At 38.6% G+C, this 26967-nt stretch overlaps 1 protein-coding gene across 6 annotated transcripts in view; it reads left to right on the forward strand.

Moving 5' to 3' along the window:
* The window catches only part of NBEA (neurobeachin), an 844329-nt gene that overhangs the window by 216963 nt on the left and 600399 nt on the right, over positions 1–26967 (forward strand). For 5 of the 6 annotated variants that reach the window (XM_074959554.1, XM_074959563.1, XM_074959572.1 and 2 more), the window contains exon 8: positions 12351–12497. The exons of the other annotated variant lie outside the window; for it this stretch is intronic. In XM_074959554.1, coding sequence (XP_074815655.1) covers positions 12351–12497 — 147 coding nt within the window. The remainder of the gene's footprint in view (positions 1–12350; positions 12498–26967) is intronic. 6 annotated transcript variants of the gene reach the window in all.

Here is a 26967-nt window from a genome sequence, read left to right on the forward strand (position 1 = left end):
TTTAAGAGAACATCATCTCTCTCGGGTTAATTTATTTCTTATCTTTATTACCATATAATATCTTATGTTGAGTCTATTTTGAAGAGATATTAATGTGAAATTCAGACTAAGTATTTTCAGACTATAGAAAATATTTTAATGTATGATAATATATACAGACCCTGGATAACACAATCGATTGGTAATTATCTTTTTTTACCTGTGGGACATTAATTTTATAATATATGTTTTTTCCTGAAATAGCTAAAATTCAGTCTAAACATTATATCTGAGTAACAAAAAAAATGTTGAGTCTCATTCAGCCAAGTTACCACACAACGTCTCATAATAAAAATTAGTTCACTTTTGTTGTATATCTGGAGTTCTTGTACTGTGTTCAGTCCAGATTGAAATGTTTTAAATCAATTTTAAAGATTAAATATCCCAACTTGAGAGGTGGAAAACAGAGGCAAAGAGAAATTAAATTACATGCCTTTAGTCACATTATGATGTGTGTGGCAGGTCCAGGAACTCAGGTCTCTGTAGTCTGAATTCTGTTTCTTAATAACAAGATTGTCTTTCATGACTCGTATTAGTTGGCATGATGTTAATTAAGTGCCCATTGTGGCATCAGAGTTAAAGCATGTTGAGTTTTTTATGTTAAAGCAGGGATTCAACCTTTTTATTGTGTATTTAAAATGCAACATATTCGCCACAAAATTACAGCACTACTTTTTGTTTCTTGAATGAAATAAATGAGAATCCATAAATAAATCTGTTAATTGTTTTGAGTTAAGATCAATTTTAAAACAGGTCCTTTAAATAGTATAGCAACATGTTTCATCCCCATCTCAATGGGAGTTGTGGTTGATTGGACTGCAGCAATGAGACAGCATCTGGAAGTGAAGTGGAATTGAGAGTGAATGCTTGGTGAAGCAGCAACCAGGCCCCTTCTCCTCCTGATGTCCTCCACCTCCTATTGGCTGGGTTGTTTGGCTCTCATACTCCCCTTCACCTCATCCTGATGTATTTAAACTCATCATGGGGTTTTCAAAGGCCTCTTGCAGTTTTCAGCAGTCACTTCCTCATTCCCCTTAGTTGTAGGACACGAGCTGTGTTCTGTAGGAAGCTGCAGTCTGACTCACTGCCTGTTTGGTCCATTGGGCCAAATTGACCCAGTTCTGCTGATATTTTTTGCCTTCCTCACAAAGTCATGGAGGCCCGGTTGGGTTGAAAGGAAACAGGCTTGATAGTTTACGATTAGGAAAGGGAAGACTGTTTAGCTCATTGCAATTTGTGGCTGGTGTTCTGTACGGACAAAAACTAAAGGGGTCAGCTCCCAAGAGTAAATGAAAGCTGGAATTTTGTAGATGGACCGTGTTCCTTTAGGAAAAGGGGGCACCTGAAATATTTGTGATCTGCAGTTCCTGCCTTGATACTCTCTTCCCCCTCCTCCCACTTCTCATGGAAGGTCTATTCCAAGTTCTTGATTTGTGTTGGGATCTGGTAACCCCACTCTGAACCCAGTTAAATGCCAGGTATATGAGAGTGGGGATGGGCATATAGTGACCCCTCCCCTGTGGTGTTAAATTAATAAAGTTTGAGGCCTGCCATTTAAATCCATCCCTGTGCTTGTCATTTATTTGCCTGTTTAGCCTGATTGATTGTAGTGTAGACATAACCTATTTGGCAATTAAAGGATGATATTCCCCTGTTTGTGTACACATGCTTGCACTTGCTTGATGAGCTTGTATGAGTATAAATAGAAGTGTAGCCTCAGTAGCACAGGTAGTAACAGTGGAGTCATGGCTGAGCTCTGCAGAGTACAAACCCACCTGAAACCAGTGGTTATGTGTTCGTCATGGCTCAGCCATGCCTCCTTTGCTGCTCCCGGTGCTACCTCAGCTATGCTGTTATTTATACTGACTCTAGCTCTCATCAAGCAAGTGCAAGTATGCGTACACAAACTGGGGAATCATGCCCCTAGCTCATAGAGTAGATGTAGCCTTTGTTAATTCATTGAAATCTTGTGAATCGGCTACATTTGAAGACATTATTAAGATCACTAGTAATTGTTTACTGCTGTTCTTCATAACTGAAGGAATTTGCTTCAGCAGAGACTGAGGAATAATATTCTACTACAGAGGATTCCATGAAGAATTGCCCTCTTTCAAATTTAAGACCATCTCATATTATTCTCAGTGGGACTGAGAGAAGGCTGCCCTTAGCAAAGATGGATCTTGCTTCCATACATATCTTCTCACAGAGCTCCTCTTCACCTCTTGACATCATAAGGTACTAGCTTCTCTGACAGGGAGTTTGCTTTCCTTGGGAACTATTGGAAGCAGTGGCCATTTTGATAGAGGACAATTATTTTAAGTTTCTCTTAAGGTTTTGTGCCTCAGTATCTGCTGATAACCTTTCAACTATGAAAACTAATGGCAAAAATGACCATTAATCCTCAGTATTTCTTTTAAAAAAATATTAATTGCACCAGATCTACACAACAGGTAGGGCAAGAAAAATTTTTGTGGGGCAGTATGTAGCATAATGTGGAGCTCAGGACTGTACTTTGTACCGCCCCAGATTCTGTGTGCGAGAGAGTGACTGCCCCTTCCCTGTGCAGCCTGCCTTCTAGCCTGGTCTCCTTTCTGCTCACAATGCAACAGACTCAATGTCGCCTCTTCAACTTCTTTCCCCTATGCTACCACTTCCCCTTTCCCGCACCCCACTGTCTGGCACAGTGGCTCCTTTCATACCCCACCACCTGGCCCACTTGTTCCTCCAGGGGTGCCAGAGCCTTGTTCATGCTCTGGCATAAGTGGCGTCTGACAATGCAGGAAGGATTCAGATATAAATACCTTAAACTACCTTCATCTCCAGCAGATTTTGAGAAGGGTTTTGAACTTTGAGAAATCCACCCTTCCAACTCTTCTTTGCTATCTTTTTTTCCTGCAAAGATCCTTCTCATCACCCACTTTGAGAGAACATGCTTCTTAATCAGCACGGGAGCAATGGTAGAAGCTTCCTAGCAGCATAAAAGAATCCTCTTTCTAAATGGCAGGCAGTACTTGCCACCTTAAATCTGTGGTTCTCAACATTTTTCTTTGAGGCCCCCGCAACATGCTATAGAAACCCCACAGCCCAGCTGTGCCACAACAACTGTTTTTCTGCATATAAAACCCAGGGCACAGTGTTAAGGGGTAGCAAGCTTTAGCCCATGGTGGTGGGGCTTGGGGTCCCAGGCTGCAGTCCTGTGTGGTGGGGCTTTGGCTTTCTGCCCTGGACCCCAGCAAGTCTAATGCTGATTGTGCTTGGAGGACCCCCTGAAACCTGTTCATGGCCCTGCAGGGGGCCTCAGACCCCTGGTTGAGAACCACTGCCTTAAATAATAAAGTATTACTTTACATAGATAATTGTTCATGGATGAAAAGATACACAGAACATAAGATTTCTAGAATATATTTCCTAGTGGAGCTAATTTTTTTTAAATATATGCAAAGATTTTCTTGCTCAAGATGTTCAATTCTATATAGCTCTTCTTGGCAAATGTATTAACAGTTCTCTTACTTCATCTGCATAGATTTCAGGACATGTTACTGACTGAATGGTACAGAATCCAAACGTAAGGGGTCTTTTCATCAAATCTGTTTTCCAGAATAGTCATATTTCTCTTTTCTATTATTAAATCTGGCTGTGTATCTCTAATTGTATGACTCAATCAAATGTCTATCCCTTTGATTAGAAGGTAAATATAGTGCCACAGCTTTTGCTAATTGGTGATTCTCAAGTTATGTTAAAGATAGTCTTTATAGAATTTGTAAATGAAATATTCTCTCTGGAAATAAATTATTTTTCATTCATGATTTGGAATCTTAATGCACACAAGAGGAAATATTGCTTTGTATGCTTTTTGTATTTAAAAAAAAAAAGTCCCAGCAACAAACAAAGCCATTGAGAAAAGGAGATAAGTTAATTGAGTTAATTTTAATAATAAGTTAATTTTAGAGGAACTTGACATAGTTAGAACCCAATTAGACTCCTTCATTTAAACACAAGCTAATAAACCCCTCCTTCCTAATTTGGTGTCAGCTTTTTGAGCAGGGTAATAAATGGGAAGTGAACATTCAAAAGGAATGGGGAAAGAGGAAAACCATTTAATTTGTTTTAAAAAGAACATTATTTTCCTTCTAACTCTGTAAATAGAATACTTAGCTTAGTTAAAATAGCACTTCTTCATGTGATAGTCTACATGCCGTTCACTCATGGTATTGTGTGCCTCCTGTTGCCAGAAATCAGAAACTTTTCCTGCTAGCTGTCCCCTGTCCATCCTTCCATGCTCATGGAATGCCTGCCCCACAGCTGATCCCCCGAGGGAATAAAAGGGTAGTGCAGACCAACTGCTACTCAGTTCCTTCTAATGCAGCCTTAGGCTACAGGCAGAACGTTTTAGCAGTCCATTATCTTTGTTTTAAACTCATTAGTTTAGTCTGTTGTAAATATTTGTTTTAGTCAGTTAGCTTTAGATTAATTCTTTGTTAGTATTTTAGTTTTAATTAGTATTTTGAGATAGGTTTAACATTGTTAGGTACTGGTAATGGGGTGTGCAAATTGTTAATTTGTAGAGTGACCCTGGGACCTTTTAGGCCTAGAGGGGAGTGCTTGTGTTGTCCATGGCCAATGGAGTTGAGGTGCTGACCCACAGCAGGCACAGACAAGGCTTCCTGATGCTAAAGGTGGGAGATAACGAGGTTCCTCACAATCTTGAGTACCTCTGTGAAGCATCATAGTCACTGGTAATTAGGCTCTCTATATGGTCTCTTTCTGATTTGTGAAGTATAAATTCCAAGGATCTTTTAAAAAAGGATCTTTTAGGCAGCTCTTGAAACCTTCACAGTGTGCAATGAATCAGCAGTCTTGGGACTGTATAAATTTGTTCCTTCAAAGGGTAACTCTTCCACTGTATTCTGAACATCAGGTGGAAAGCCAGAGGACTGAAGACATGAAGCTCTTGTCATGACTATCACCAATGCAACTGAACAGGTAGCTGTGTCAGCTGCGTCTGTAGCTGTTTGTAAAGCAATTCTGGAGACTAAAAGTCCTTCATTAACAAAATTGTGCATTTCTTGTTGAGATTCCTGAGGTGCTTTATCAAAAAATGCCAACAGTTTTTGCCAACAGACAATCATATCTAGATAGAAGAGCATGATAGCAACAAATGCTTGTTTGGAGTACAGCCAAGGAATACCTCTTTCTACCCAGAAGATTGTCTACACACCAATTAGTCTGGCCCAAGATGAGTCAGGCTTGTGGGACTCAGGCTAAGGGGCTGTTTAGTTGCATTGCAGATGTTCAGGCTTGAGCTGGAGACCAGGCTCTGGCATTCTGTAAACGGGGTGGGTCCCAGAGCCCAGGCTCCAGCCCAAGCATCTACACCCCGCAAGCCCAAGTCAGCTGGCATGGGCCAGCCATAGATTTTTAATTGCATTAGAGACATACCCACAGGCTCCTTGTTCCTGGGAGTCATTTTATAAGTCGCTGCTTTGTATGCTGTAGAGCAGCAATGACCACCAAAGAGGTGGGCAATGGATGGGTATAAAATGTTTCAAAGTTCTCACTGGGAATTTGATATGTCCTATCAGCTTTCTTTGATGTAACTGCAATAATTGGTGGGGTTGGAGTTAAAGCGTGCACTCGTTCTCATAACTAGTCATTTAGGGTATGGCTACCCTGTCATGAGCAAAGGAATATACAATATCTAAAAGCTTATGATATTTGTTAGATACCACCTCAAGTGGTATTTCCAGAGCTGCCGCAATCCTCTTGAAAAGGTATATAGTCAACCAGAGATGGTAAGTTGTTGCTGTTAACCCTTCAAGTCAGAAGGAAGCTATGACCATATTTTGCCCAAAACCTCATGCCAGTAGAATGAAAAGGGCGCTGCAATCTTTAGATATATCTAGAGTTTTAGCCTTTTATCTAAATTGAACTAAATCTTTTAGGCATTCTTCCAAATTTATTATGGCATATGCCAAGAGTTAAAGGTAAACAGATTTATTCTCAGAAGCTTTCAAATTGAATTTTAAGACATTAAATTGTGTTTTATGCTTGCAGATCAGGATCCCCATTAGTAATTAGGGCCCATTGTACAGGAGCCCAAGTTGCTTCTGTAACTTCCTTTAATAATACCACCATTTTAGAAATTTGTTAGGCAGCGACATGAGCTTCTGTTCATACTTTCAGAAAACATTATGTAATTGGACAGGCAACTTGAATAGATAAAGCCTTTGGTAGATTAGTACTTAGATCTGTCTTTATGTAAGACTTCAATACCCACCTCCATCTGTAAACTGCTTTTCAGTCTCTAAGAGTGGAAGTCCTAGATAAACTCAGTGAAGAAAAAGAGGTTATTTACCTTATAGTAATTGATGTTCTTCGAGATGTGTTGCCTGTGGGTTTCTCTACACCAACTTTAGTTCATGGCAAGCTGGGGTATGAATCTGTGCAGCAGTAGTCTGCTGTGGACTTAAGCCTGGTCTGCACTACAGAGTTAGGTGGACATAAGGCAGTTTACATTGACCTAACTCTGTAAGCGTCTACACTAAAATATCCCTCCCGCCGATGTAAGTCGCCCACTATTCTGACATCATAACTCCAGCCCCATGAGAGGTGTAGTGCTTAAGCCAATGTAATTAGGTCAATGCTTTGTCTGTGTAGACACTGTATTGCTTACATCGCCTCTTGCTGCATAGGGCTGAGGGCTGTCGGTGCAAGCGCTCCTGGTGAGGACATGTACCACTGACCGAACATAGTGTGGACTGCAGTGGCTGTAGTTGATGTGACTTAAGGAGAGGTCCTGGAAGACTGGAAAAGGGCTAAAATAGTGCCCATCTTTAAAAGGGGGAAAAGGAGGAGCCCAGGAAGTATAGACCGGACAGCCTGACTTCGATACCAGGGAAGCTACTAGAACAATGTATAAAACATTTATTTTGCAAATACCTGGAGGATGAAGGGCTAATCACTAGCAGCCAGCATGGATTTACCCATGAACAAATCATGCCAAAACTGCTTGATTTTCCTCCTTTGATAGGGTAACTGATTTGGTCAATAGGGGGAATGCAGTGGACATAATATATAGGACTTCAGCAAGGCTTTGACACAGTCTCTCATGACATTCTAATAAGTAAACTGGGGAAATGCAGGTTTAGCCAACTACCAAGTGGATACATAATTGGTTAAACAGCCACAAACAGAGTAACTATTAATGGAAGGAGGTCTCAAGTGGGGATCTGTTCTGTAACTGGTGTTCTTTAACATCTTTAACGACCTAGATGTAAGAATAGAGAGCATACTGATCAAATTTGCAGATGACACAAAGCTATGGGGGAGGGTTGCCAGCACTTTGGAGGATGGAGCTAAAATTCAGAGGGATCCTGATAAACTGGAGAACTGGGCTATAGCCTCAAAATGAAATTCAACAAAGACAAATGTAGGGTGCTACACTTAGGGAAGAAAAAACAAATGCACAAATATAGAATGGGGTATAACTGGTTTGCACTGCTGAGAAGGATCTGGGAGTTGTGGCAGATCACAACTTCAACATGAGTCAGCAACGTGATGCTGTTGCAAAAAAAAGCAAAGGCAATTTTAGGTTGCATTAATGAGAGGTATAGCATGCAAGTAATGGGAGGTGACAGTACCGCTGTACTTCGCACTAGTTAGGCCTCATCCAGCGTACTGTGTCCAATTTTGGTCACCAATGTATAGAAAGGATGTGAAGAAACTGGAAATGATCCAGAGGCGAGCAACAAAGATGATCAAAGGGATGGAAAACAAGGTATACGAGCAAAGGCTGAAGGAACTGGGTATGTTTAGTTTGGAAGAGAGGAGATTGAGGGGGCTTAACAGCTGCTTTCAAATACTTGAAAGGCTGTCATAAAAAAGAGAACAGTTGTTCTCTTTTGCCGCAGAGGGCAAGGCAAGAAGCAAAGGGTTTAAATTACAGCATAGCAGATTTAGATTAATTCTCAGGAAAAACTTCCTAACAGTAAGAACAGTAGGACAATGGAACAGACTGCCTTGAGAGGTTCGAGGTTTTCAAAAGGAGACTGTCTTGGATGGTTTAGACACAACAAATCCTGTGTCTTGGCAGGGGTTAGACTAGATGACCCTTGTGGTCTCTTCTGATCTATAGAATATATAGTAAATTTATACCTTGTCATATGTTATCATATTTTTATATTGAATTTTAAGCAGGTTTATTTTTTAAAAATAAACTTATTTGATTTAAATAAAAATAGTGTAAATAAAATTTTTAATTTAAAAACAATTATTTTATCCACCCTGTTATTAAATGATATTGTTTATATTGTTGTATCACCTAAAGGGCACAGTCAGGTTGTGGATCCATCATCTTAGATGCTGTACAATGTATACAAGGCTTCTGATTTTTTATTTTAATCAATTAGCTCTGATAAAACATCAGTGATTTTTTTTTAGAAGAAATTGGTGTTCATCCAGTAAACACCAGAAAAACACTGGAAATGGTTACTTGTAATAGCCAATGGTTTCTTGATGGACCTATGCTCCATGAATTTATCTAGTTCTTTTTTTAATCCTGTTATAGTCTTGGCCTTCACAACATCCTAGGGCAAGGAGTTCCACAGGCTGGGGGTTGGGGCACGGGAGAAGGTGAGGGCTCTGGGCGGTGCTTCCCTTGGGAGGCTCTCCGGAAACATCAACATGTCCCCCAGTTCCTTGCCTCTACCTGCAGCTCCCATTGGCTGTGGTTCCCAGCAAATGGGAGCTGCGGAGCTGGTGCTCTGGGTGGAGGCAGTGCGCAGAGCTGTCTGGCCATGCCACCACATAGGAGCTGAGAGAGGGGGATGTCGCCACTTCCAGGGAGGCGCAGAGCCAGGTAGGCAGCCTGCCAGCTCCCCCCCCCCCAGCACCTGTACTGCACCTGGGCTGCCCATCCAGCACCCTCAGACCACACCCACCCCACCCCTCTGCCGACACCCCTGGGCTGCTCCCCACCCCTGCCCCCAAGATTTAGTCAGGGGTATATAGTACAAGTCATGGACAGGTCACATGATGTGAATTATTATTTACTGCCTGTGACCTGTCCATGACTTTAACAGAAAATATCTATGACTAAAATGTAGCCTTAGTTATGAGAAGGAGTAAATAACACTTCCTTATTTACTTTCTTCACACCAGTCATGGTTTTATAGATCTCTGTCATATCCCCTGTTAGTCGTCTCTCCTCGTACCCCAATCATTTTTGCCCTTTTCTGAAGCTTTTTTGATTCTGATATATCTTTTTTGAAATGGGGTGATGACATCTGCACACAGTATTCAAGGTGTGGGCATACCATGGATTTATATATAGCCAATATGATATTTTCTGTCTTGTTATCTATGGCTTTCTTAATGATTCCCAACGTTCTGTTCACTTTTTTGACTGCCGCTGCACATTGAGCGGATGTTTTCAGAGAAATATCCAGAATGACTCCAAGATGTTTCTTGAGTTGTAACAGCTAATTGAGACCCCACACTTTATATGTATAGTTGGGATGATGTTTTCCAATGTGCATTACTTTGCATTTATCAACATTGCATTTCATCTTCCATTTTGTTGCGCAGTCACCTAGTTTTGTGAGATTCTTTTGTAACTCTTCGCAGTCTGCTTGGGACTTAACTATCTTGAGTAGTTTCCAGAGTAGCAGCCATGTTAGTCTGTATCCGCAAAAAGAACAAGAGTACTTGTGGCACCTTAGAGACTAACAAATTTATTAGAGCATAAGTTTTCGTGGGCTACAGCGCACTTCATCAGATGCATAGAATGGAACATATAGCAAGAAGGTGTGTGTGTGTGTACACACACACACACACATACAGAGAATGAGGAAGTTGCCATACAAACTGTAAGAGGCTAATTAATTAAGATGAGCTATTATCAGCAGAAGAAATAAACTTTTGTAGTGATCATCAAGATGGTCCATTTAGACAGTTGACAAGAAGGTGAGAGTGAGTATTTATGTATGTATACTGTGTTAAGTATCCTCATACCTTCTTGTCAACTAAGTGGGCCATCTTGATGATCACTACAAAAGTTTTTTTCTCCTGCTGATAATAGCTCATCTTAATTAGCCTCTTACAATTTGTATGGCAACTTCCTCGTTCTCTGTATGAATATATATATCTTCTTACTATATGTTGCATTCTATGCATCTGATGAAGTGGGCTGTAGCTCACGAAAGCTTATCCTCTAATAAATTTGTTAGTCTCTAAGGTGCCACAAATACTCCTGTTCTTTTTGTGTAATTTTGTATCATATGCAAATTTTGCTGCCTCACTGTTTACCCCTTTTTCCAGATCTTTTATGAATATGTGCATAGTACTGGTCCCTGTTCAGACCTCTGGGGGACACCACTATTTACTTCTTTCCATTCTGAGAACTGACCATTTATTTACCCTTTATTTCCTATCTTTTAATCAGTTACTGATCCATGAGAGGACCTTCCCTTTTAACCCATGGCACTTACTTTGCTGAAGAGCCTTTTCTGACGGAGCTTGTCAAAGGCTTTCTGAAAATCTAAGTACGCTATGTCCACTAGATCACCCTTGTCCACACACTTGCTGACACTCTCATAGAAGTCTAGTAGATTGGTGATGCATGATTTTCCTTTACAAAAACCATGTTGACTCTTCCTCAACAAATCATGTTCATCTATATATCTGACAATTCTGTTCTTTGCTATAGTTTCAACCAGTTTGCCTGGCACTGAAGTTAGGCTTACTGGCCTGTAATTGCCAAGATCACCTCTGGAGCCTTTTTAAAAAGTTGGTATCACATTAGCTATTTTACAATCATCTGGTACAGAAGCTGATTTAAATGATAGGTTACATATCACAGTTAGCAGTTGTACAATTTTCCATTCAGTATGATAAACACTTAATTATTTTCCTTGTTAACTCAGAAAGAATATGCAAGGAAGAACTGTTTGTTTAATTCATTGAACACCAGTGTGTAGTTTTGCCTGAATACCTATTTACAGTTCTAGAATAAAAGGAGACAGATTTGAATATTTCATGTGTTCTGGGTCCAAATGTAGGAGAATGCTTGATACTTGCTAAATTGGCTATTTGTTTTTACTACTGGAAGAAGAATGTGAATGAAAACCAACCATAGCAATCGGTCATCATATAAATATGCTTGTAGTAACTAATGTAATCCCAGCCCTGAGGCGTGGCGTTAGCCTTTTCCTTGCTATTTGGAGTGATTTCTCTCTTCTCACTTTAGGAGTCTGGGTCCTGAGTTCTCTATCTTGGAACCTGGTGCCTCCAACCAAAGGTGCCCCTTATAGTGCCCAGAACACAAGCAGGTTTTCCCTTGGGAAAATGTTTACTACCAAATAATATACTAGGACAGTAGTCCAATATGCAAAAAATAAAATAATCACTATTCCCAAAGTAACAGTAAAACAGCAGAGGGAACTTTATTAGGTACAGGGAACAAAGTATAAGGGATAAGGAAAGAGAAGAAGTAACTAGAATCATAAAATAACAATATCGTACACCCTTCTCCTCCCAAGATTTACAATGGGCCCAAACCTCCCTGCTCCCTCCCAAAGCCCACCTAGGCAGATAGTGAATTGAGAATCAATTCTTTACTGGGTGATGCAGCACTGTAATTGTTGGCTGGCTTAAAACTCACAAATAAAATAAATAGACATAGGATTCCTTATGAGGTCTTCACCCCTAAAAGGGTAGTTTCTTCCTGAGGCTCACTTGTCTGGAGTCCAATAGAAAATTAGGTTGGCTCTTGGTAGTCTGACCTGGAATTCCTCCTCAGCCTCCTGCATAGTTGGTCTCATGGGCTGACATCCTTTAACAATGCAGTAACCACCAACAGAGTTCAAAGTTTCCCTTTGGGTAGGAATTGAGTAGTTTAATGAGGACCTTCCAGGCTGTGATGCTTCTCTCTGGTCCACCCAACACCAACAATAGCCAAAACCGAAAGTAAAACAAAACCCTTTGTCTCAGAGTTTATGAATGGTTCTTGTAGTAGCTTTCAACTTGTTCAGTCTTCACCCTGAACTCTAGGCAATTTGGGAAACTTAGTCCTCAGCCTTTGTAACCATTGCTGCTGTTGTACACAGGAAAGTCTCCTTGAGGCTTAGAGTAATATGACTGAAACAACCAGCTCCAGAGAGGGTTACACTAATTAAAGTTTTTTTTTCTTTTCTTGATATTACTTTATTCAATAATAAACTAGTTTGTTCTTCGTTAAAAGATAAACAAGGATTGTTTCTTTGAATATTCCCCAAGTATTTTAAATTCATTAAAATTTCTTCTTTTTTTAACAGAGCTATGATAAATGTTTTCTTGGCTCTTCAGAGACAGCTGATGCAAACAGAGTGTTTTGTGGTCAACTTGGAGCAGTATATGTGTTCACTGAAGCACTCAATCCAGCACAGATATTTGCAGTACATCAGTTAGGACCTGGATATAAGGTAAAAACTTAATTTATTTCACAAATATAAAAATAGTTTTCCAATTAAAAACACAATGAGGTATTTTTATTTTTTTTTAGCCAAAGATTTTGTTTGAATGCACCTCTTTTGGAACTGCTTGAGTAGAGCTTTGTGGTTTATATTTCATTGAGAACATTTCACATCTGTTTTTTTCAAAACTTCTTTACCAATCTGAAATTCAACCAGCTTTTTAAAAGATTCACTAAATTTTGTTTTCCTTTGAAACATACTTGAGTGTACAATGTGTATTTGGGTCAAAAAGAAATCATGTGAAATTGCAATTCTAGTCTATTTCAAACAAGGGAAATCAAGCCTTTTTATTGTTTTGTACCCCAACTCAGAGAGAGGTAACAGACCAAGACTGATCAAAATGTAACCATCTACTCTTATAAAGTGCAAATTCAGAGTTTCAAATGGTTCTACAGTTGAAATATCAGTGGTCCTTTGGTTTTCATGGTTGTGCTGATGCCATCATGCTATTATTTTCGGCAAATTGATGGTACATACTTCACTTTGTTCTCTGATAAAAGCAATATTTATTATTTTCTGTGGAAACTGTAAATAGCATTATTTTAGCTGGTTTGTCTAACTCTAGCAGTTAAAGCATGAGGATGGGAGACAGAGCTGGATTCTATTCCAGACTCTTCTTTGGTGACATAGTGTCAATCTTTTTGAGCCTTAGTTTCCGCGTTTGTAAAATGGTAAAACTTGTGATATTGTTTTTAAAGTGCTTGAGTCCCTGAGAAGCCAGGTGATATGTATATGCAGAATACAGAATTTAAATTAACAGATCAAAATAAGCTAAGATACCTTTAAACTCCATTAACATTTGGTATGACATCTAGAAAATGGTCCTGTAAAAACAATGTTGTCATGATATACAGTGAGACTATACATGTGTCTCATGCTATGTGTATTATATGAATAGGAGAGTATATGTGAAATACATAGATAATAGGATAAATGTCCTATGTGACTGGTATATGTAGATTTTTCTGGAATTCAAAACAATCATATTCACTAGCAGTGAAAGAAAACAGTACTTAGTAGACTGTGTAGTTTAATGCTTAGCAGAATGAAAGTTGCTTTAGTTCAGTGTTTTGTGTCCAGGATCGTGTCTCATTTATTATGTTTGACTACAGAGGTGGTTGTGGTATATATTCACTGGCCAACACTTGCACTGATATTGTGCAATGAGATGTAAGCTTTCCTTTATAGAAAAATTAAATATCTAATCTTGATGGTTGTAACGATAATCTTGCAAACATTAAGGATAAATCAATTCAACAATTCCTACTGGAGTTTGCAGAAAGTCTGGGATCTGTGAACTCCAAAACCAAAAGCAGACAGTTTAAATAGCAACATTGTTAACTCTTTCACTGCTGATCATTTTATTAGAATCCTACACCTACCAGGTTTCTCTCTCAATTCCAGATGGTCTGGTGCATATCCCCCATGCTGAAAGTGTTAGTTGTTTCACTTCCGAGCTGCCAAAAATCTCACTTCCTTCTTGTCAACTTCTATTATGCATTGTATATAAAGTTGCTGTTATACAGAGAACTAGAAAATGTAGTGACAGTGTATAATATCACAGTAAATGGGTACTGACTGTATCACTTATTTTCATATTTAATTTAAAAACTCAAATAAAGCTGCAGAATTTGTAGTCTGCCACATTAGAATACATAATTCTGGAAACTTCTCAAAAGGTTTGTAGGTTAGTTCAGGTAAGTATCCAGACATTGCCCAACTATGTGAAAACTCTGTAGTTATTATCCTGGGCTGGAAACACTAGAAGAGATTTTTTAGTGGCTTTTCAACCTCTAAATGTCTGTGCTTGGATAGAAAAACAATTGAGATGAACAATTGAGATGAGAAGTAAAGATCATACATTTTAGACAAAGGTTGGGGGCATTTACTTATCTCTGAGCTATTTCACCATCTTGGATCTGCTGAGCAACTTTTAGTTATAAGCCCATAGATGGCTTGTGCCCCTAATAAGTAGTGGGTTTGTAGATCACAATCTGAGACTCTACACTAGAGATGGTCAAAAAATTTCTGATGGAACAGTTTCCCATTGGAAAATGAAGTTCTTCGAGTGCTGGTTCATATGTGTATTCAACATGTGGGTAGGCATGCGCTCCATATGCCTGAGACCAGAGATTTGTATCAAGTAGTGTCCATTGCTCCATGCCTGCTCAGTTGCCCTCTTCATACTCTGAACTGAGTTAATAAATTGCGGCATTGATCAACACATCTCTAGTTTCTTCTTACCACCACATGTTCTGAGTTAGAATCCTCTGTGTCCGTTACAAATCCTCCTCTACTCTAGAGTCTGTAAATATATATTTTAAATAGTTTTAGTAAGATTAGACTTATTATTTTTAGTGTTTGAATATATCCATAGTATAGTTGTCTAGGTCTTCCCCATCTCATGGAGATTCTCCTTGCGAAGGACTATGCCCAGAGTCCCAAGGTTTAAAAACAGGTTTCAGAGTTGTAGCTGTGTTAGTCTGTATCAGCAAAAACAACGAGGAGTTCTTGTGGCACCTTAGAAACTAACAAGTTTATTTGGCCATAAGCTTTGGTGTGCTAGAAACCACTTCATCAGATGCATGGAGTGGAAAATACAGGAGCAGGTATATTTATACATAGTACATGAAAAGATGGGAGTTGCCTTACCAGGTGGGAGGTCAGTCCAACGAGACAGTTCAATTAACAGAATACCAAGGGAGGAAAAAAATCACTTTTGTAATGGTAATGAGGGTGGCCCATTTCAAAGTGTTAACAAGAAGGTATGAGTAACAGTAGCGGGAAATTAGTATTGTAAAATTAGGTTTTGTAATGACTCATCCACTCTGTCTTTATTCAGGCCTAATTTTACCATGTCCAGTTTGCAAGTTTAATTCCAGTTCTACAGTTTGACGTTGGAGTCTGTTTTTAAAGTTTTTTTTGTTGAAGAATTGCCACTTTTAAGTCTGTTATTGAGTGACCAGGGAGGTTGAAGTGAGCCTTTACTTCCAAGGCGGACAAACCCTGACAGATTCCATAGGTGGTTTTGGAGCTGCCCTTCTCCCAGTTAAGAGGACCTTCCCGACCAGTCAATCCTTTCTACCGGCACTACTGGTCTCCTTACAGCAGATATGCCAGTTATGTTCAAGAATGGAACTGACCCTCTTGTCCCAGCAGATACCAACTAGCTCTGTTGGAGTTTGCAGAGGAGGAAGTAGAACTGGAACCAGTGGTTCTGACGAGTATTTTGTCATTCTCACTAGGTGATTACTCTATCAATCTCCTTCCTCATCTGATGACCAGGCAGTACCAGGAGCTTTTGCAGAGTGTCAGCCAAGCTCCAGACTCCATTCAAGGAGCTCCGTGACACCCAATAGTCTATTGAACATTCTATTACTCTCTGGCCCTCTTGGATGGTACTCCCTGTCAATGAGGCCTTTCTGGAACTAACTAGTATTGGGTAGCATAACAGTCTCCTGTGCCCCTACCCCAAAAAGTCTGAAAAACGTTCTGTGCCATCTAAAGGGACAGAGTTTCTGTTTAGTCACCCAGCACCCAACTCTTTAGCAACACAGGCAGCAATAGAGAGGTCCAAGTTACAGCACCCCAAGATCACTCCAACTGACAAGAATACTAAGCACCTTGGTCTTTTGAGGAGGAAATTATTTTCATCTACCAGTCTCCGATTTAGAATTGCTAACTGCCAGGCATTATTAGCAAAGTGTGACTTCACAAATTACTCCACATTTCTAGAATTTGGGGACAAATTTCCACAGGATGACATGCCCTCAGGAACAAAGGCAGATTGGTAGCTAAGACATCATTTTAGGTGGCAGTAGATGCAGCTGATACTGCATGTAGACCCATCACCACAACCATATTTGAAGCATGAATTGTGGCTTCACTCTTGGGCGTTTCCAAGGGAGGTCCAGAATATCATCGAGGACCTTCCCTCACTCTGACCCCCAAAACACCACAAGCAACCTTATAGCTCCAGACCTCCCTCATGCACATTTTATCAACAACACCCTTACAAACTGCCACATAAATGACAGGTGCAAAGACCCAGACATGTGAATGACGTGAATTCCTCCATGTCATCTGTTACTGCCCAATATCACTCAAGAGTTTCTTTTGATGGAGCACTCTAGTGGTGAAACCAACACCACAATGCATCCTCAACCTAGTACTCTGTCCTTATCCAATCACCTTTTGAACTTATGGCCACATGGTCCATGTTCTATTGTTCCATGAAGGTTGTCATCTTAATCACCATCAGATCGGCAGAATGGGCGAGTGAATTGGGAGCACTCATAGCTGACCCACTGTATACCATATTTCATAAAGAGGAAGTCTCCCTTTGCCTCTATGAAAAATTCATCTCCCCAGTAATTTTTGAGTTTCACATGAACAAATATATTCACATACGAGTATTCTTCCCAAAACCACATATGTTCAGTGAAGAAAAGACTGCACTCCCTCAGTGTTAGATGGTCCTTGGCCTTTTATCATAAAAGAATGAAACCAGTTAGGAAAACACCAAGACTGCTGTTATAGCAGAGCTGTCATGAGGACAAGCGTCATCTACCCAGAGACTCTGCATGGATCTCTGGATGCGTTATTCTCTGGTATCAGTTGGCCCGTATTCCTCCCCCATATAGAGTTGAGGACCTGCTCTATGAGAACACAAGCAATATTGACTGCATCTCTTTGAGAGGTATTGATACTGGACATGTGTAGGACAGCTGTGTAAAGCTCCACACCTTTATGAAGCATTGAGCCCTAGCCCAGGTGTCTTCTGCAGATCCAGCTGTGGGGACATCAGTATTTCAGATACCCATAACAATTACATCCTCACACCCTCCTCCTGTTTGAATGCTGCTTACCAGTCACCCTCATGTGGAAAACATAGGGATCAGCACTCGAAGAAGAAGAAATGGAGGTCCCTTAACTTTAACTGGATCCTCTTTGAAATGTGTGGTCCCTATCTGCATTTCACTGTCTGCTGTCCTTCCCCTCTGCTTCAGATTTTATCTGATTCATGGTAGGAGAAGGAACTGATGAGGCATTGGCCTGCACCAGCATTTGTGTGTTGTTTCAGAGAATGAGAAAAGTAATTGAGCAAGTGTGGATCAGATTCTATTTGCTACAAATCTGTGATCTCAGGCACATGGATTTCATGCATGGAATACATATAGGGACCACACATCTCAAAGAGCCTGTGGTTATAGGTAAGTGACCTCAATTTTCACTGAAGTCAAAGCCTTTTGCAGGAACATGTCTATTATAGGGCTGTCAAGCGATTAAAAAATTAATCGTGATTAATAGCACGGTTTAAAAAATTATTCACGATTGTGTGATTAATCACAGTGTTAATAATAGAATACCATTTATTTAAATATTTTTGGATGTTTTCTACATTTTCAAATATATTGTTTTCAATTACAACAAAGAATACAAAATATACAGTGCTCACTTTATATTTTTTTTGCTATAAATATTTGCACTGTAAAAAAAACCTAAAGAAATAGTATTTGTCAATTCCTCCATTACAAGTACCATAGTGCAATCTCTTTATCATGAAAGTTGGACTTACAAATGTAGAATTATGTACAAAAAACCTTCACTCAAAAATAACAGTGTAAAACTTTAGAGCCTACAAGTCCGCTCAGTCCTACTTCTTCTGCAGCCAGTTGTTCAAACAAGTTTGTTTACATTTGCAGGAGATAATGCTGCCCACTTCTTGTTTACAATGTCACCTGAAAGTGAAAACAGGTGTTGTAGCTGGCATCACAAAATATTTATGTGCCCAATGCGCTAAAGATTCAGATTTCCTTTAATGCTTCAACCACCATTCCAGAGGACATGTGTCCATGCTGATGACAGATTCTGCTCGATAATGATTCAAAACGGTGTGGAGCAGTGCATGTTCATTTTCATCATCTGAGTCAGGTGCCACCAGCAGAAGATTGATTTTCTTTTTTGGTGGTTTGAGTTCTGTAGTTTCTGCATCAGAGTGTTGCTCTTTTAAGACATCTGAAAGCATGCTCCACACCTCATCCCTCTCAGATTTTGGAAGGCACTTCAGATTCTTAAACCGTGGGTCAAGTGCTGTAGCTATCCTTGGAAATCTCACATTGGTACCTTCTTTGCGTTTGGTCAAATCTGCAGGGAAAGTGTTCTTAAAATGAACATGTGCTGGGTCATCATCTGAGACTGCTATAACATGAAATATGTGGCAGAATGCGGGTAAAACAGAGCGGGAGTCATACCGTTCTCCCCCAAGGAGTTCAGTCACAAACGTAATTAACACATTTTTTTTAAAAAAAAAGTCATCAGCATGTGAGCATGTCCTCTGGAATGGTGGCCAAAGCATGAAGGAGCATAGAAATGTTTAGCATATCTGGCATATAAATACCTTACAATGCCGGCTGCAAAAGTGCCCTGTGAACACCTGTTCTCACTTTCAGGCGACCTTGTAAATGAGAAGTGGGCAGCATTATCTCCCTTAAATATAAACAAACTTGTTTGTTTTAGCAATTGACTGAACAAGAAGTAGGACTGAGAGGACTTGTAGGCTCTAAAGTTTTACATTGTTTTGTATTTGAGTGCAGCTATGTAACAAAAAAAAATCTACATTTGTAAGTTGCACTTTCACAATAAAGAGATTGCACTTACTTGTATGAGGTGAATCGAAAAATACTATTTCTTTTATCATTTTTACAGTGCAACTATTTGTAATAAAAATTTGAAAATGTAGAAAAAAATCCAAAATTATTTAATACATTTCAATTGGGATTCTATTGTTTAACAGTGTGATTAAAACTGTGATTGATCGCAATTAAATTTTTAAATCACGATTAACTTTTTTGAGTTAATTGCATGAGTTAACTGCGATTAATTGATAGCTCTAGTCTATTACAATTAAATTTTTGATGGGGGGAAAAGTCGAAACAAATCATTCTGACTTTCTCACTTTGTTTCAATGTCAATAGTTTTTATTTAAATGTTGACATTCATTTGCAGTTTATATCAAATAAAATATTAAAATTAATATTGTATATATAAATATTCTGTGTTGTTGAAACAAAGCAATGTTTACCTTATCAAAACATTTTAACAGTATTGAAATGAAGCTATATAATAGTCCTACTTTTTTGTAATTTTTGTTCTGCAGGCAACGTCAAAACATTCAGAATGGGGAAAAAAATTCAAATGTCAGAATTGCCTGTAGAACTAAAATTATTTTATGATCAGCTCTAATCTATAGCCACACATTCTCTTGCAGTTTGATGATAATATCAAAGTGTAAAACTGGCACAATATAGTTTTGGGGTGTCACAGGATAAGCATTTTGATAAGGAATAAGGAAAGTTAGTGAGAAGTATGAAGGAATACAGCTATTCTTCTAGATGGCATGCCGAGGAATTATCTGAGTGAATTGGCTTTTGGAAATGATAGAAGGTTCTCAAGTGTCGACTTCCATGCTGTCCCAAAACCAATGTCCTTTATCCCTCTTAGACAATTTAGTCAATTCATTTTTTCAGATGGGATCAGTAAAATAAATCCTTCAGTGTTGCTGGGGAAAGTTGTTTTATTCTAAATTCTTTTGATATATTCAAATGAATGAGGATACTTTATTCATTCTAGTCCTGATAAGACTGAACAAATTAATCTGAAAGCTGAATTTCAGAATGGTTACCCTATCGTCGATTAATCCCTCCTTGTCTCCCATGAATTGTTCAGAATTCTCAGTCTCAAGGATGCTTACTTCCACATATCTATCCCGCCAAGCCATGGGCAGTTTCTGAATTTCAGTATTGTGGGAGGATTGTCAAAAGGGGGAACTCTGTATTGGTAGCCTCTCTACAGTTTTGAGAGTCTTCAAAATGTCTTACAGTGTAGTAGTCACTTTTCTGGGAAACAAAACTATTCATATTTTTACCTTTCTGCATAATTAGCTGATGAGAAAAGCTTAGTCACCTTATGAGCTTCAATTAGACATACTGGCAACATACTATTTTCTAATTCCTAGGATTGAAAATAAATTGAGGAAAATCCATTTTCACTACAATGAGGGTGATAATATTAATTGGAAATACTATGAACACAAAACTAAAACTGCGTTATCCATGAGACTGAATCTTAGCACTAACTCTGACAATATAATTAGTTTGTACTCACTCAAAGGGACGCCATTAGTCTTAAACTGCTAGGTTGGATGGCATCATGATTAACCCTCCAGAAGTCCCATTCCAGAATTAGGCAGCAAGGCCTCCTGGTATTTCTGGCATACTGATTGAATTTTGTCTTCTGCTGAAAAATAGTTTTTGAATGTTTTATATCACCATGGCATTCTCACCGCGGCTTTGTTTTAGATTTTACGGCTACTGGGGGGTACATCCTGCTTATGTAAATCCACTGTTACAGAGTGGGAGGTATATCACTACTTTCTCATTAACATACAGTAAAACAAAGCATATTACTGCATTCTTAGAGGAAAAAAAGAAACTGAATAAAACCAAAAAGAGAATATATCCCAAACAGCTGAAGTATAATCCTGGGAGAATGCTGAAAGGTTTTTACTTGTTTGTCTTTGGCCAAGACAGGTGGAATGGGAAACTCTTCCCAAAGTTACAGGTAAGGACTTTTCCCCTGTCTGAAGTCCCAGGAAACACCATGGAATTATTTTGCGACACCCCTGTGATTTTTTTTTATTTAACCTTGTTGGCATGTCTGATAGATTTCAAAACTCAAAATATATAATAAGTTTAGGATATATAGTATAAATACAGTAATATTGTTGGTGAAAGACCTTTTTACTGAAGGAAAAATCCTGACTCTTACTATGAATGGATTGACTCAAATATATAGTTCTATTTCTCTAAGATAGTATATTGAAGCTTGTTACTTCTCTGTGCATTCATACTTGTGTGATTTTGCTGCTCCTGGCATTGAGCTGTGCAGCTGTCTTGAAAAGCCATGTTGGGGTGGTGCATGAGTGTTCTCATGTGAGAGTGACTTCATTGTCCTACTCCTATATAAGGAAGTACCTCCCACACCAAACTACCTCACTTCTTTGCTGCCACACTAGAGGACTTGTTTTCTCAGAATTAGACCTTTCCTTAGCCTAGCTCAAGACCTTATTGTAAATAGTTTGAATAGGATAGGGTAGTTTAATAGAAATCACCCTGCCCTTGGCCCAGGAGCCCTATGATCCTTACAGAGACTGTCAAGCCCTGAACCCAATAAGGGCTTTACGAGGCGTGTCTCTTGACTGATGATCATATCAGAGACTGATGCCCACATTCAGTGAATTCTGTCAGGCTGAGGCCCACTGGGTAACCCAATGTATGATTTGCCATACCTTCACTTAACCACACCAGAAGGCTCCAGGTGCAACTGTCTTACCAGTGCCTACAGCCCAAAATCACAGTGGCTCGTTGATGGTACTGAGACTAACCTCTGGGATGTGATCCTCTGACACAGGACTCAAGACATTACTTGCTCCAGCCTTAGCACTTCTGTCTACCCTAAGCTGGACATTGGGATCTCTTCAGCATTGTACTGGCAGTGAGTCCCTTACATAGCACCGCTGGCATAGTTTAAATCTATATTGGCACCAAAGACCAGAACGGCACTGTCTCTCAAGGCCTGAATAGCCGTGGCTCTGATGCAGGATGCATGTGTAATGGTGTTTATTCTTCACCTGGTGCTATTGCTCTCAGCACCAATTCCCAATTTATTCTCTGCTTCAAGATTTTAAGTCCAGTCAGTTGCCTCTTCAGGTAAAAGGAAGAAAAAGAGGAAACACATCTTCCCATAAGATGATCATAAACAGATGAAAAAGAGGAAGTATCATTTCACCTCCTTCATACTCCCTGACTCATGAATGCATTTTAGTTTAAAGATTTACTCTACTCTTCAATTTTTTTTCCTGTCTACCTGATTTGTGTTTTGTTTTTTTGACTGCTAAAATATGCTATTCCTTTGGAGCTATGCAAAGCAACAACGTGGAGTTCAATGGATGTTTTCATCAGGCACTACCCATGGACTTAGCATTCTGCTCTGATTCCCAGTTTGGGATAGTTCTACAGACCATACTTAGCTAGAACTCTTCACCCACCATGCACCTGATATAGCTTGCTAATTTTTCACATGAAGTAATGCTCAGAGGCCCTTAAAAAAGTGTCACTTGTTCTTTGAGAGTCACCTCTGTGCATTCACACTACCCGCCCAGCTCTGAGTTTTGTATAACATCAGGACTGTGGTTTGGGAGAAGGAATAGAGGTAGTTGGGAGATGCATTTCTTTATATGGCAAGATGATGTCACCCTCAGGTGAGAATGCTCAGGTACCCTTTGCATGGTCATGATTTTTCAAGGCCGTTCTGCAGCTCAATGCCAGAGCACCAAATCCTACAAGTGTGAATGTACAGAGCTGACTATAGAGAACAACAGTTACTGGGAAGTAATCTCTTTTTTGTCATGGTGAGCTTCCAAAAATCTTCCAGCTAAACTGTTCTGTAACATTTTGGGAGAAAAAATTCCCCAACATGAACAAAATATCAACTTTATTGATTTGAGGTGCAAATATGCAATCTTAAGAAAAAAATCTATTTTGGGATTAGTGAAAGGTAATCTAGGAAATGTACAGTATTCCTAATTATTTCCTCATAATTCTTCAAAATAGAGTGGAATGGAAAAGTCATGAGAGAAACTATTTCAGTCTGGTTCCTCACTGAAGAAACAGCCTTTCTGTGTGTTCTGAGACCCCATGTATTCATCACTTTTATTCTTGTTACTTTAACAACTGCCAGGTTTATAGAAGATAGCGTACTTTCTATTCTCTTAGACTTCGTTCAAAAGCATTCGAACCCTTACTTTTTTGAGCAAGGTGACATGATAGATTAGTGTACTGCTATAAATCGATAATGTACTAAAAAAGCCTAGCAGCAGGAACATCTTTTAGCAGTCACAAAAAAAGAGCAAGTCTGGTAGATAGGAACAAAAATAGAGAAGCTGTATGCCTGAGGCGCTATCAGAATTATACCAGACAATTAAGAAGTATGCCAAAGTCAAAAATCTACTAAGATTCAGATTTAAGGCAAGTTTTCAAAACCATGATGAGGATGCTCAAATAAAAGGTTGCTCAATTCTGAACATTTATCTGTTAATGATTAATACCAAAATTTTATATAATATATACAGAAAATATAGTGTTGGTATCAACATCCCTAAATAAATGGATCTCAGTAACACCATATTATTCTCAATCCTATGTGTCTTATGGATCGTTCGAATATATTAATCAGGGTGGATTTGATTTAAATCACTAGTAAGGAAGACTCAATATAATCATGATTTTCTACAAAAAAAGTAAAAAGAAAAGGAGTACTTGTGGCACCTTAGAGACTAACAAATTTATTAGAGCATAAAAAGTGCATTCTTGTTGGTTGGTATAACCTTAATACATATTCTTCAGAGAGAGATGTAGGTTTCATTTTTAGAAGGTACACACTATACATATTTAAACAGTGATTTATTTTGAAAACTTTTCAGATTAGTTTTACAGCTATATCAAAAAATGAATGTCTGTTTGTTTTTTTCATTTACTAAAGGTAATTGAAGCAGATAGTTCACCTCCCAATGACTTCATAAATATCTCCAATTCAACAGGTTAATCATTAATATTTGGAGGATTTTCTTACCATGCTGTATTAGGAGGAGAATATCACCAGACAGTCATTTAAATTGTTTTATTTAACTAAAACAACAACGTTAAGTATTCTGGATATTTTTCTTCAACAGCAAACATATAATATTTTAACAAAACAAGCATATGTTGCTCGCTTCTCATATTTATCTCCAGTCTTCTTCTCCTTGTCCAGATCTATTCCGCTCCCAACAACCTTCTCTTCATTGAACTTTTTGAAACCTTGAACTTTTAGAGAGCGGTAAGGGATTAACTCTGTGTCCACAGATTTGCAGAGGGACAATATATTTTTCACCTCTATATATTATTTATTTATGTTAACAAGCATATTACTTCTGGAGACACAAATCCACAGTTTGAGAACTGCAAAACTAAGCATCTCTGATGGTATCTTCTAGACTGAGCACTGAGTCCCATTGGATAGATAGAAAGATTAACCTAAATAATCTATACAGAAGCCTGTGGATAAGATTTGGTCCCTAATCCTTGACCTATTGGAACTCATTTATAAAATTTTTCTTAAACTTTAAATGAATATATTGTCTCATACTATAGAATTAGAATTTATAATCCCTATTCCGTTGAGGTATAATGTATCTTAATTAAAACTATCTTTAGATAGGTTTTTTCCTCAAAAAGCATTTTATCAAATAAATCCAATTTAAATAAAAAAAATATCCTTTATTTACTTTTTAAATCATTGATTTTTATCCACCGTGATATTAATGCCTCTACATATGACTGGTACAGATAATTAGGTGTAGAAACACTTTGGCTATAGTGATTTCTGTATTAAAGCTGAAAATATGCCTAGAGTTCAGTTGTGTGAAAACCAATATGTTTTCAATAATAAAAATATTTGATAGCTACATTAGAAGGGATAAAATATTGTAAAGGGCATAAACCCCCATTTTTCACGTTACAAGCCAATCACTAACTTCCTAGGGCTACGAAGAAATTTTCCCCGGGGGGAGATTATTCCATAGTCCATTTGCAGTTTTCTTTCACCTTATTCTGAATAATCTGGAACTGGCCATTGTTGGAGATGGGTTACTGAAGTAGATGGAACATTAACCTGATCCAGCATGGGAGCTCCTGTGTCCTACATTTCCTTAGAAATGCCATCTCCACAAAATTCTTCACTTTTAATCTTCCTTTTCCCCATATCTCTCCTGTTTTGTTTACTCTGTTACACACAGAGCAACATTTTTATAAGCCATCTACTATCTTAAAAATTGGTTTAGCACAGATGAGCTGTTGGTGCAATATTTTGAATCCACAAAAGGCTCAAGATTTGTTCATTCTGGAATAGCAAGGTATCTATTGCAGACCCCTGTGTGTGACTGGAATCCATTAAATTGGCACTGCCTTTATCTCAAGAGTGAGGAAGATCAGATTCATAGACTGAACATGTTGCTGACAGAAGAATTGGTCTTTCACCTGGATATGTCCTACTAGGCTGAGTTCTCAATTTTTACTTTTCAGCAGAAATCCTTGGATCATAGAGGACAGTCAAAGCAGTTTGGTGTTGAGAAAGGAGGACCTTTTTTTTTTAAAGGCTTGAGCCTCGGGAATGGGGTGGGGTGGGGGGGACCAGTAATGTTCCAGTCTTTCTGATCCTTCTGCTTTACTGGATCCTAGGGATCATAGAATCATAGAACTGGAAGGGACTTTGAGAAGTCATCTAGTCCAGTCCCCTGCACTCATGACAGGATTAAGTATTATCTAGACCATCCTTGGTACACATGGCTGCCATAGCGAGTCCTCAGTTCTAACCATTCCTTTTAAATGGGAATAAAAAAAAGCTATGCTTCATACAGTCAAGCTCTCAAGAGATGAGCATTCTTATTTCAGAAATCTGTTGCTTGATCTTGCTGGTCCTCTGTTCCTAATCCTGGATTTTGATATTGCTGAATAGTCTTATATATAGAGAAGATCTGCGGAGGCAGTTCATGATAGAGAAAGGAAGATTAGATTCCATTAAATTGAGTTATCTGAATATAGTGCATTTGCAGATCCACACTGACCTTCTCTTTTCCAGAATAGGAGTTGTATAGGGGATGAGGCTTCTATAAACTTGGTTTTGGAGTGTTCAGATTGTAGAGTGTACAAGCCTCCCCTAATGGTTTTCCTAACTAGCTGTTTTACGGCTTGCAAGGCATGGCACAAAACTCCTACACTGTGGATCTACAGAGGCAATGTATTTGGTGATGTACATTTATTGGTAAGGATCTTTCTTTTGTCTTATTTAATTTAAATAATGACCTGTGTAGAAAATAGTTTAAATTACTTTGGATGACTCATTGCATTTTTAATGTTAACAATATTCCTTGTGGAGATTAATATTTTTATTTTGGTTAATTGAAAACATACTGACTGCATCAGACAGCAGTATTGTGAGCACGTGGAGTACTTAGCTTGATTAAATATGACATTCTTCATTCACTAATTAAAAAAAAAACAGCCAAAGGATTTACAGTGTATGATCCTATATCTCAAAATTGTTGCATGCTAAAATTTGTCTATACCTTCAATCTAAGAATTTGTGTAATGTTCTAATACAAAAATTTCCAATAAAAATCATTTTTCTTGTACAGTTTTGCAGGAATCATAGTAAGATATTGCAAATGAGAAATAAAATTGAATAAGTTAAAACATTAACTTTACTGTCAATCACAATGTTTCATAAGTGATCAACCATCCAGCAGGTTTCAGTGAGGTGA

This window comes from Natator depressus, chromosome 1, assembly GCF_965152275.1.
Source record: "Natator depressus isolate rNatDep1 chromosome 1, rNatDep2.hap1, whole genome shotgun sequence".
NCBI classification, from domain to species: Eukaryota; Metazoa; Chordata; order Testudines; family Cheloniidae; genus Natator; species Natator depressus.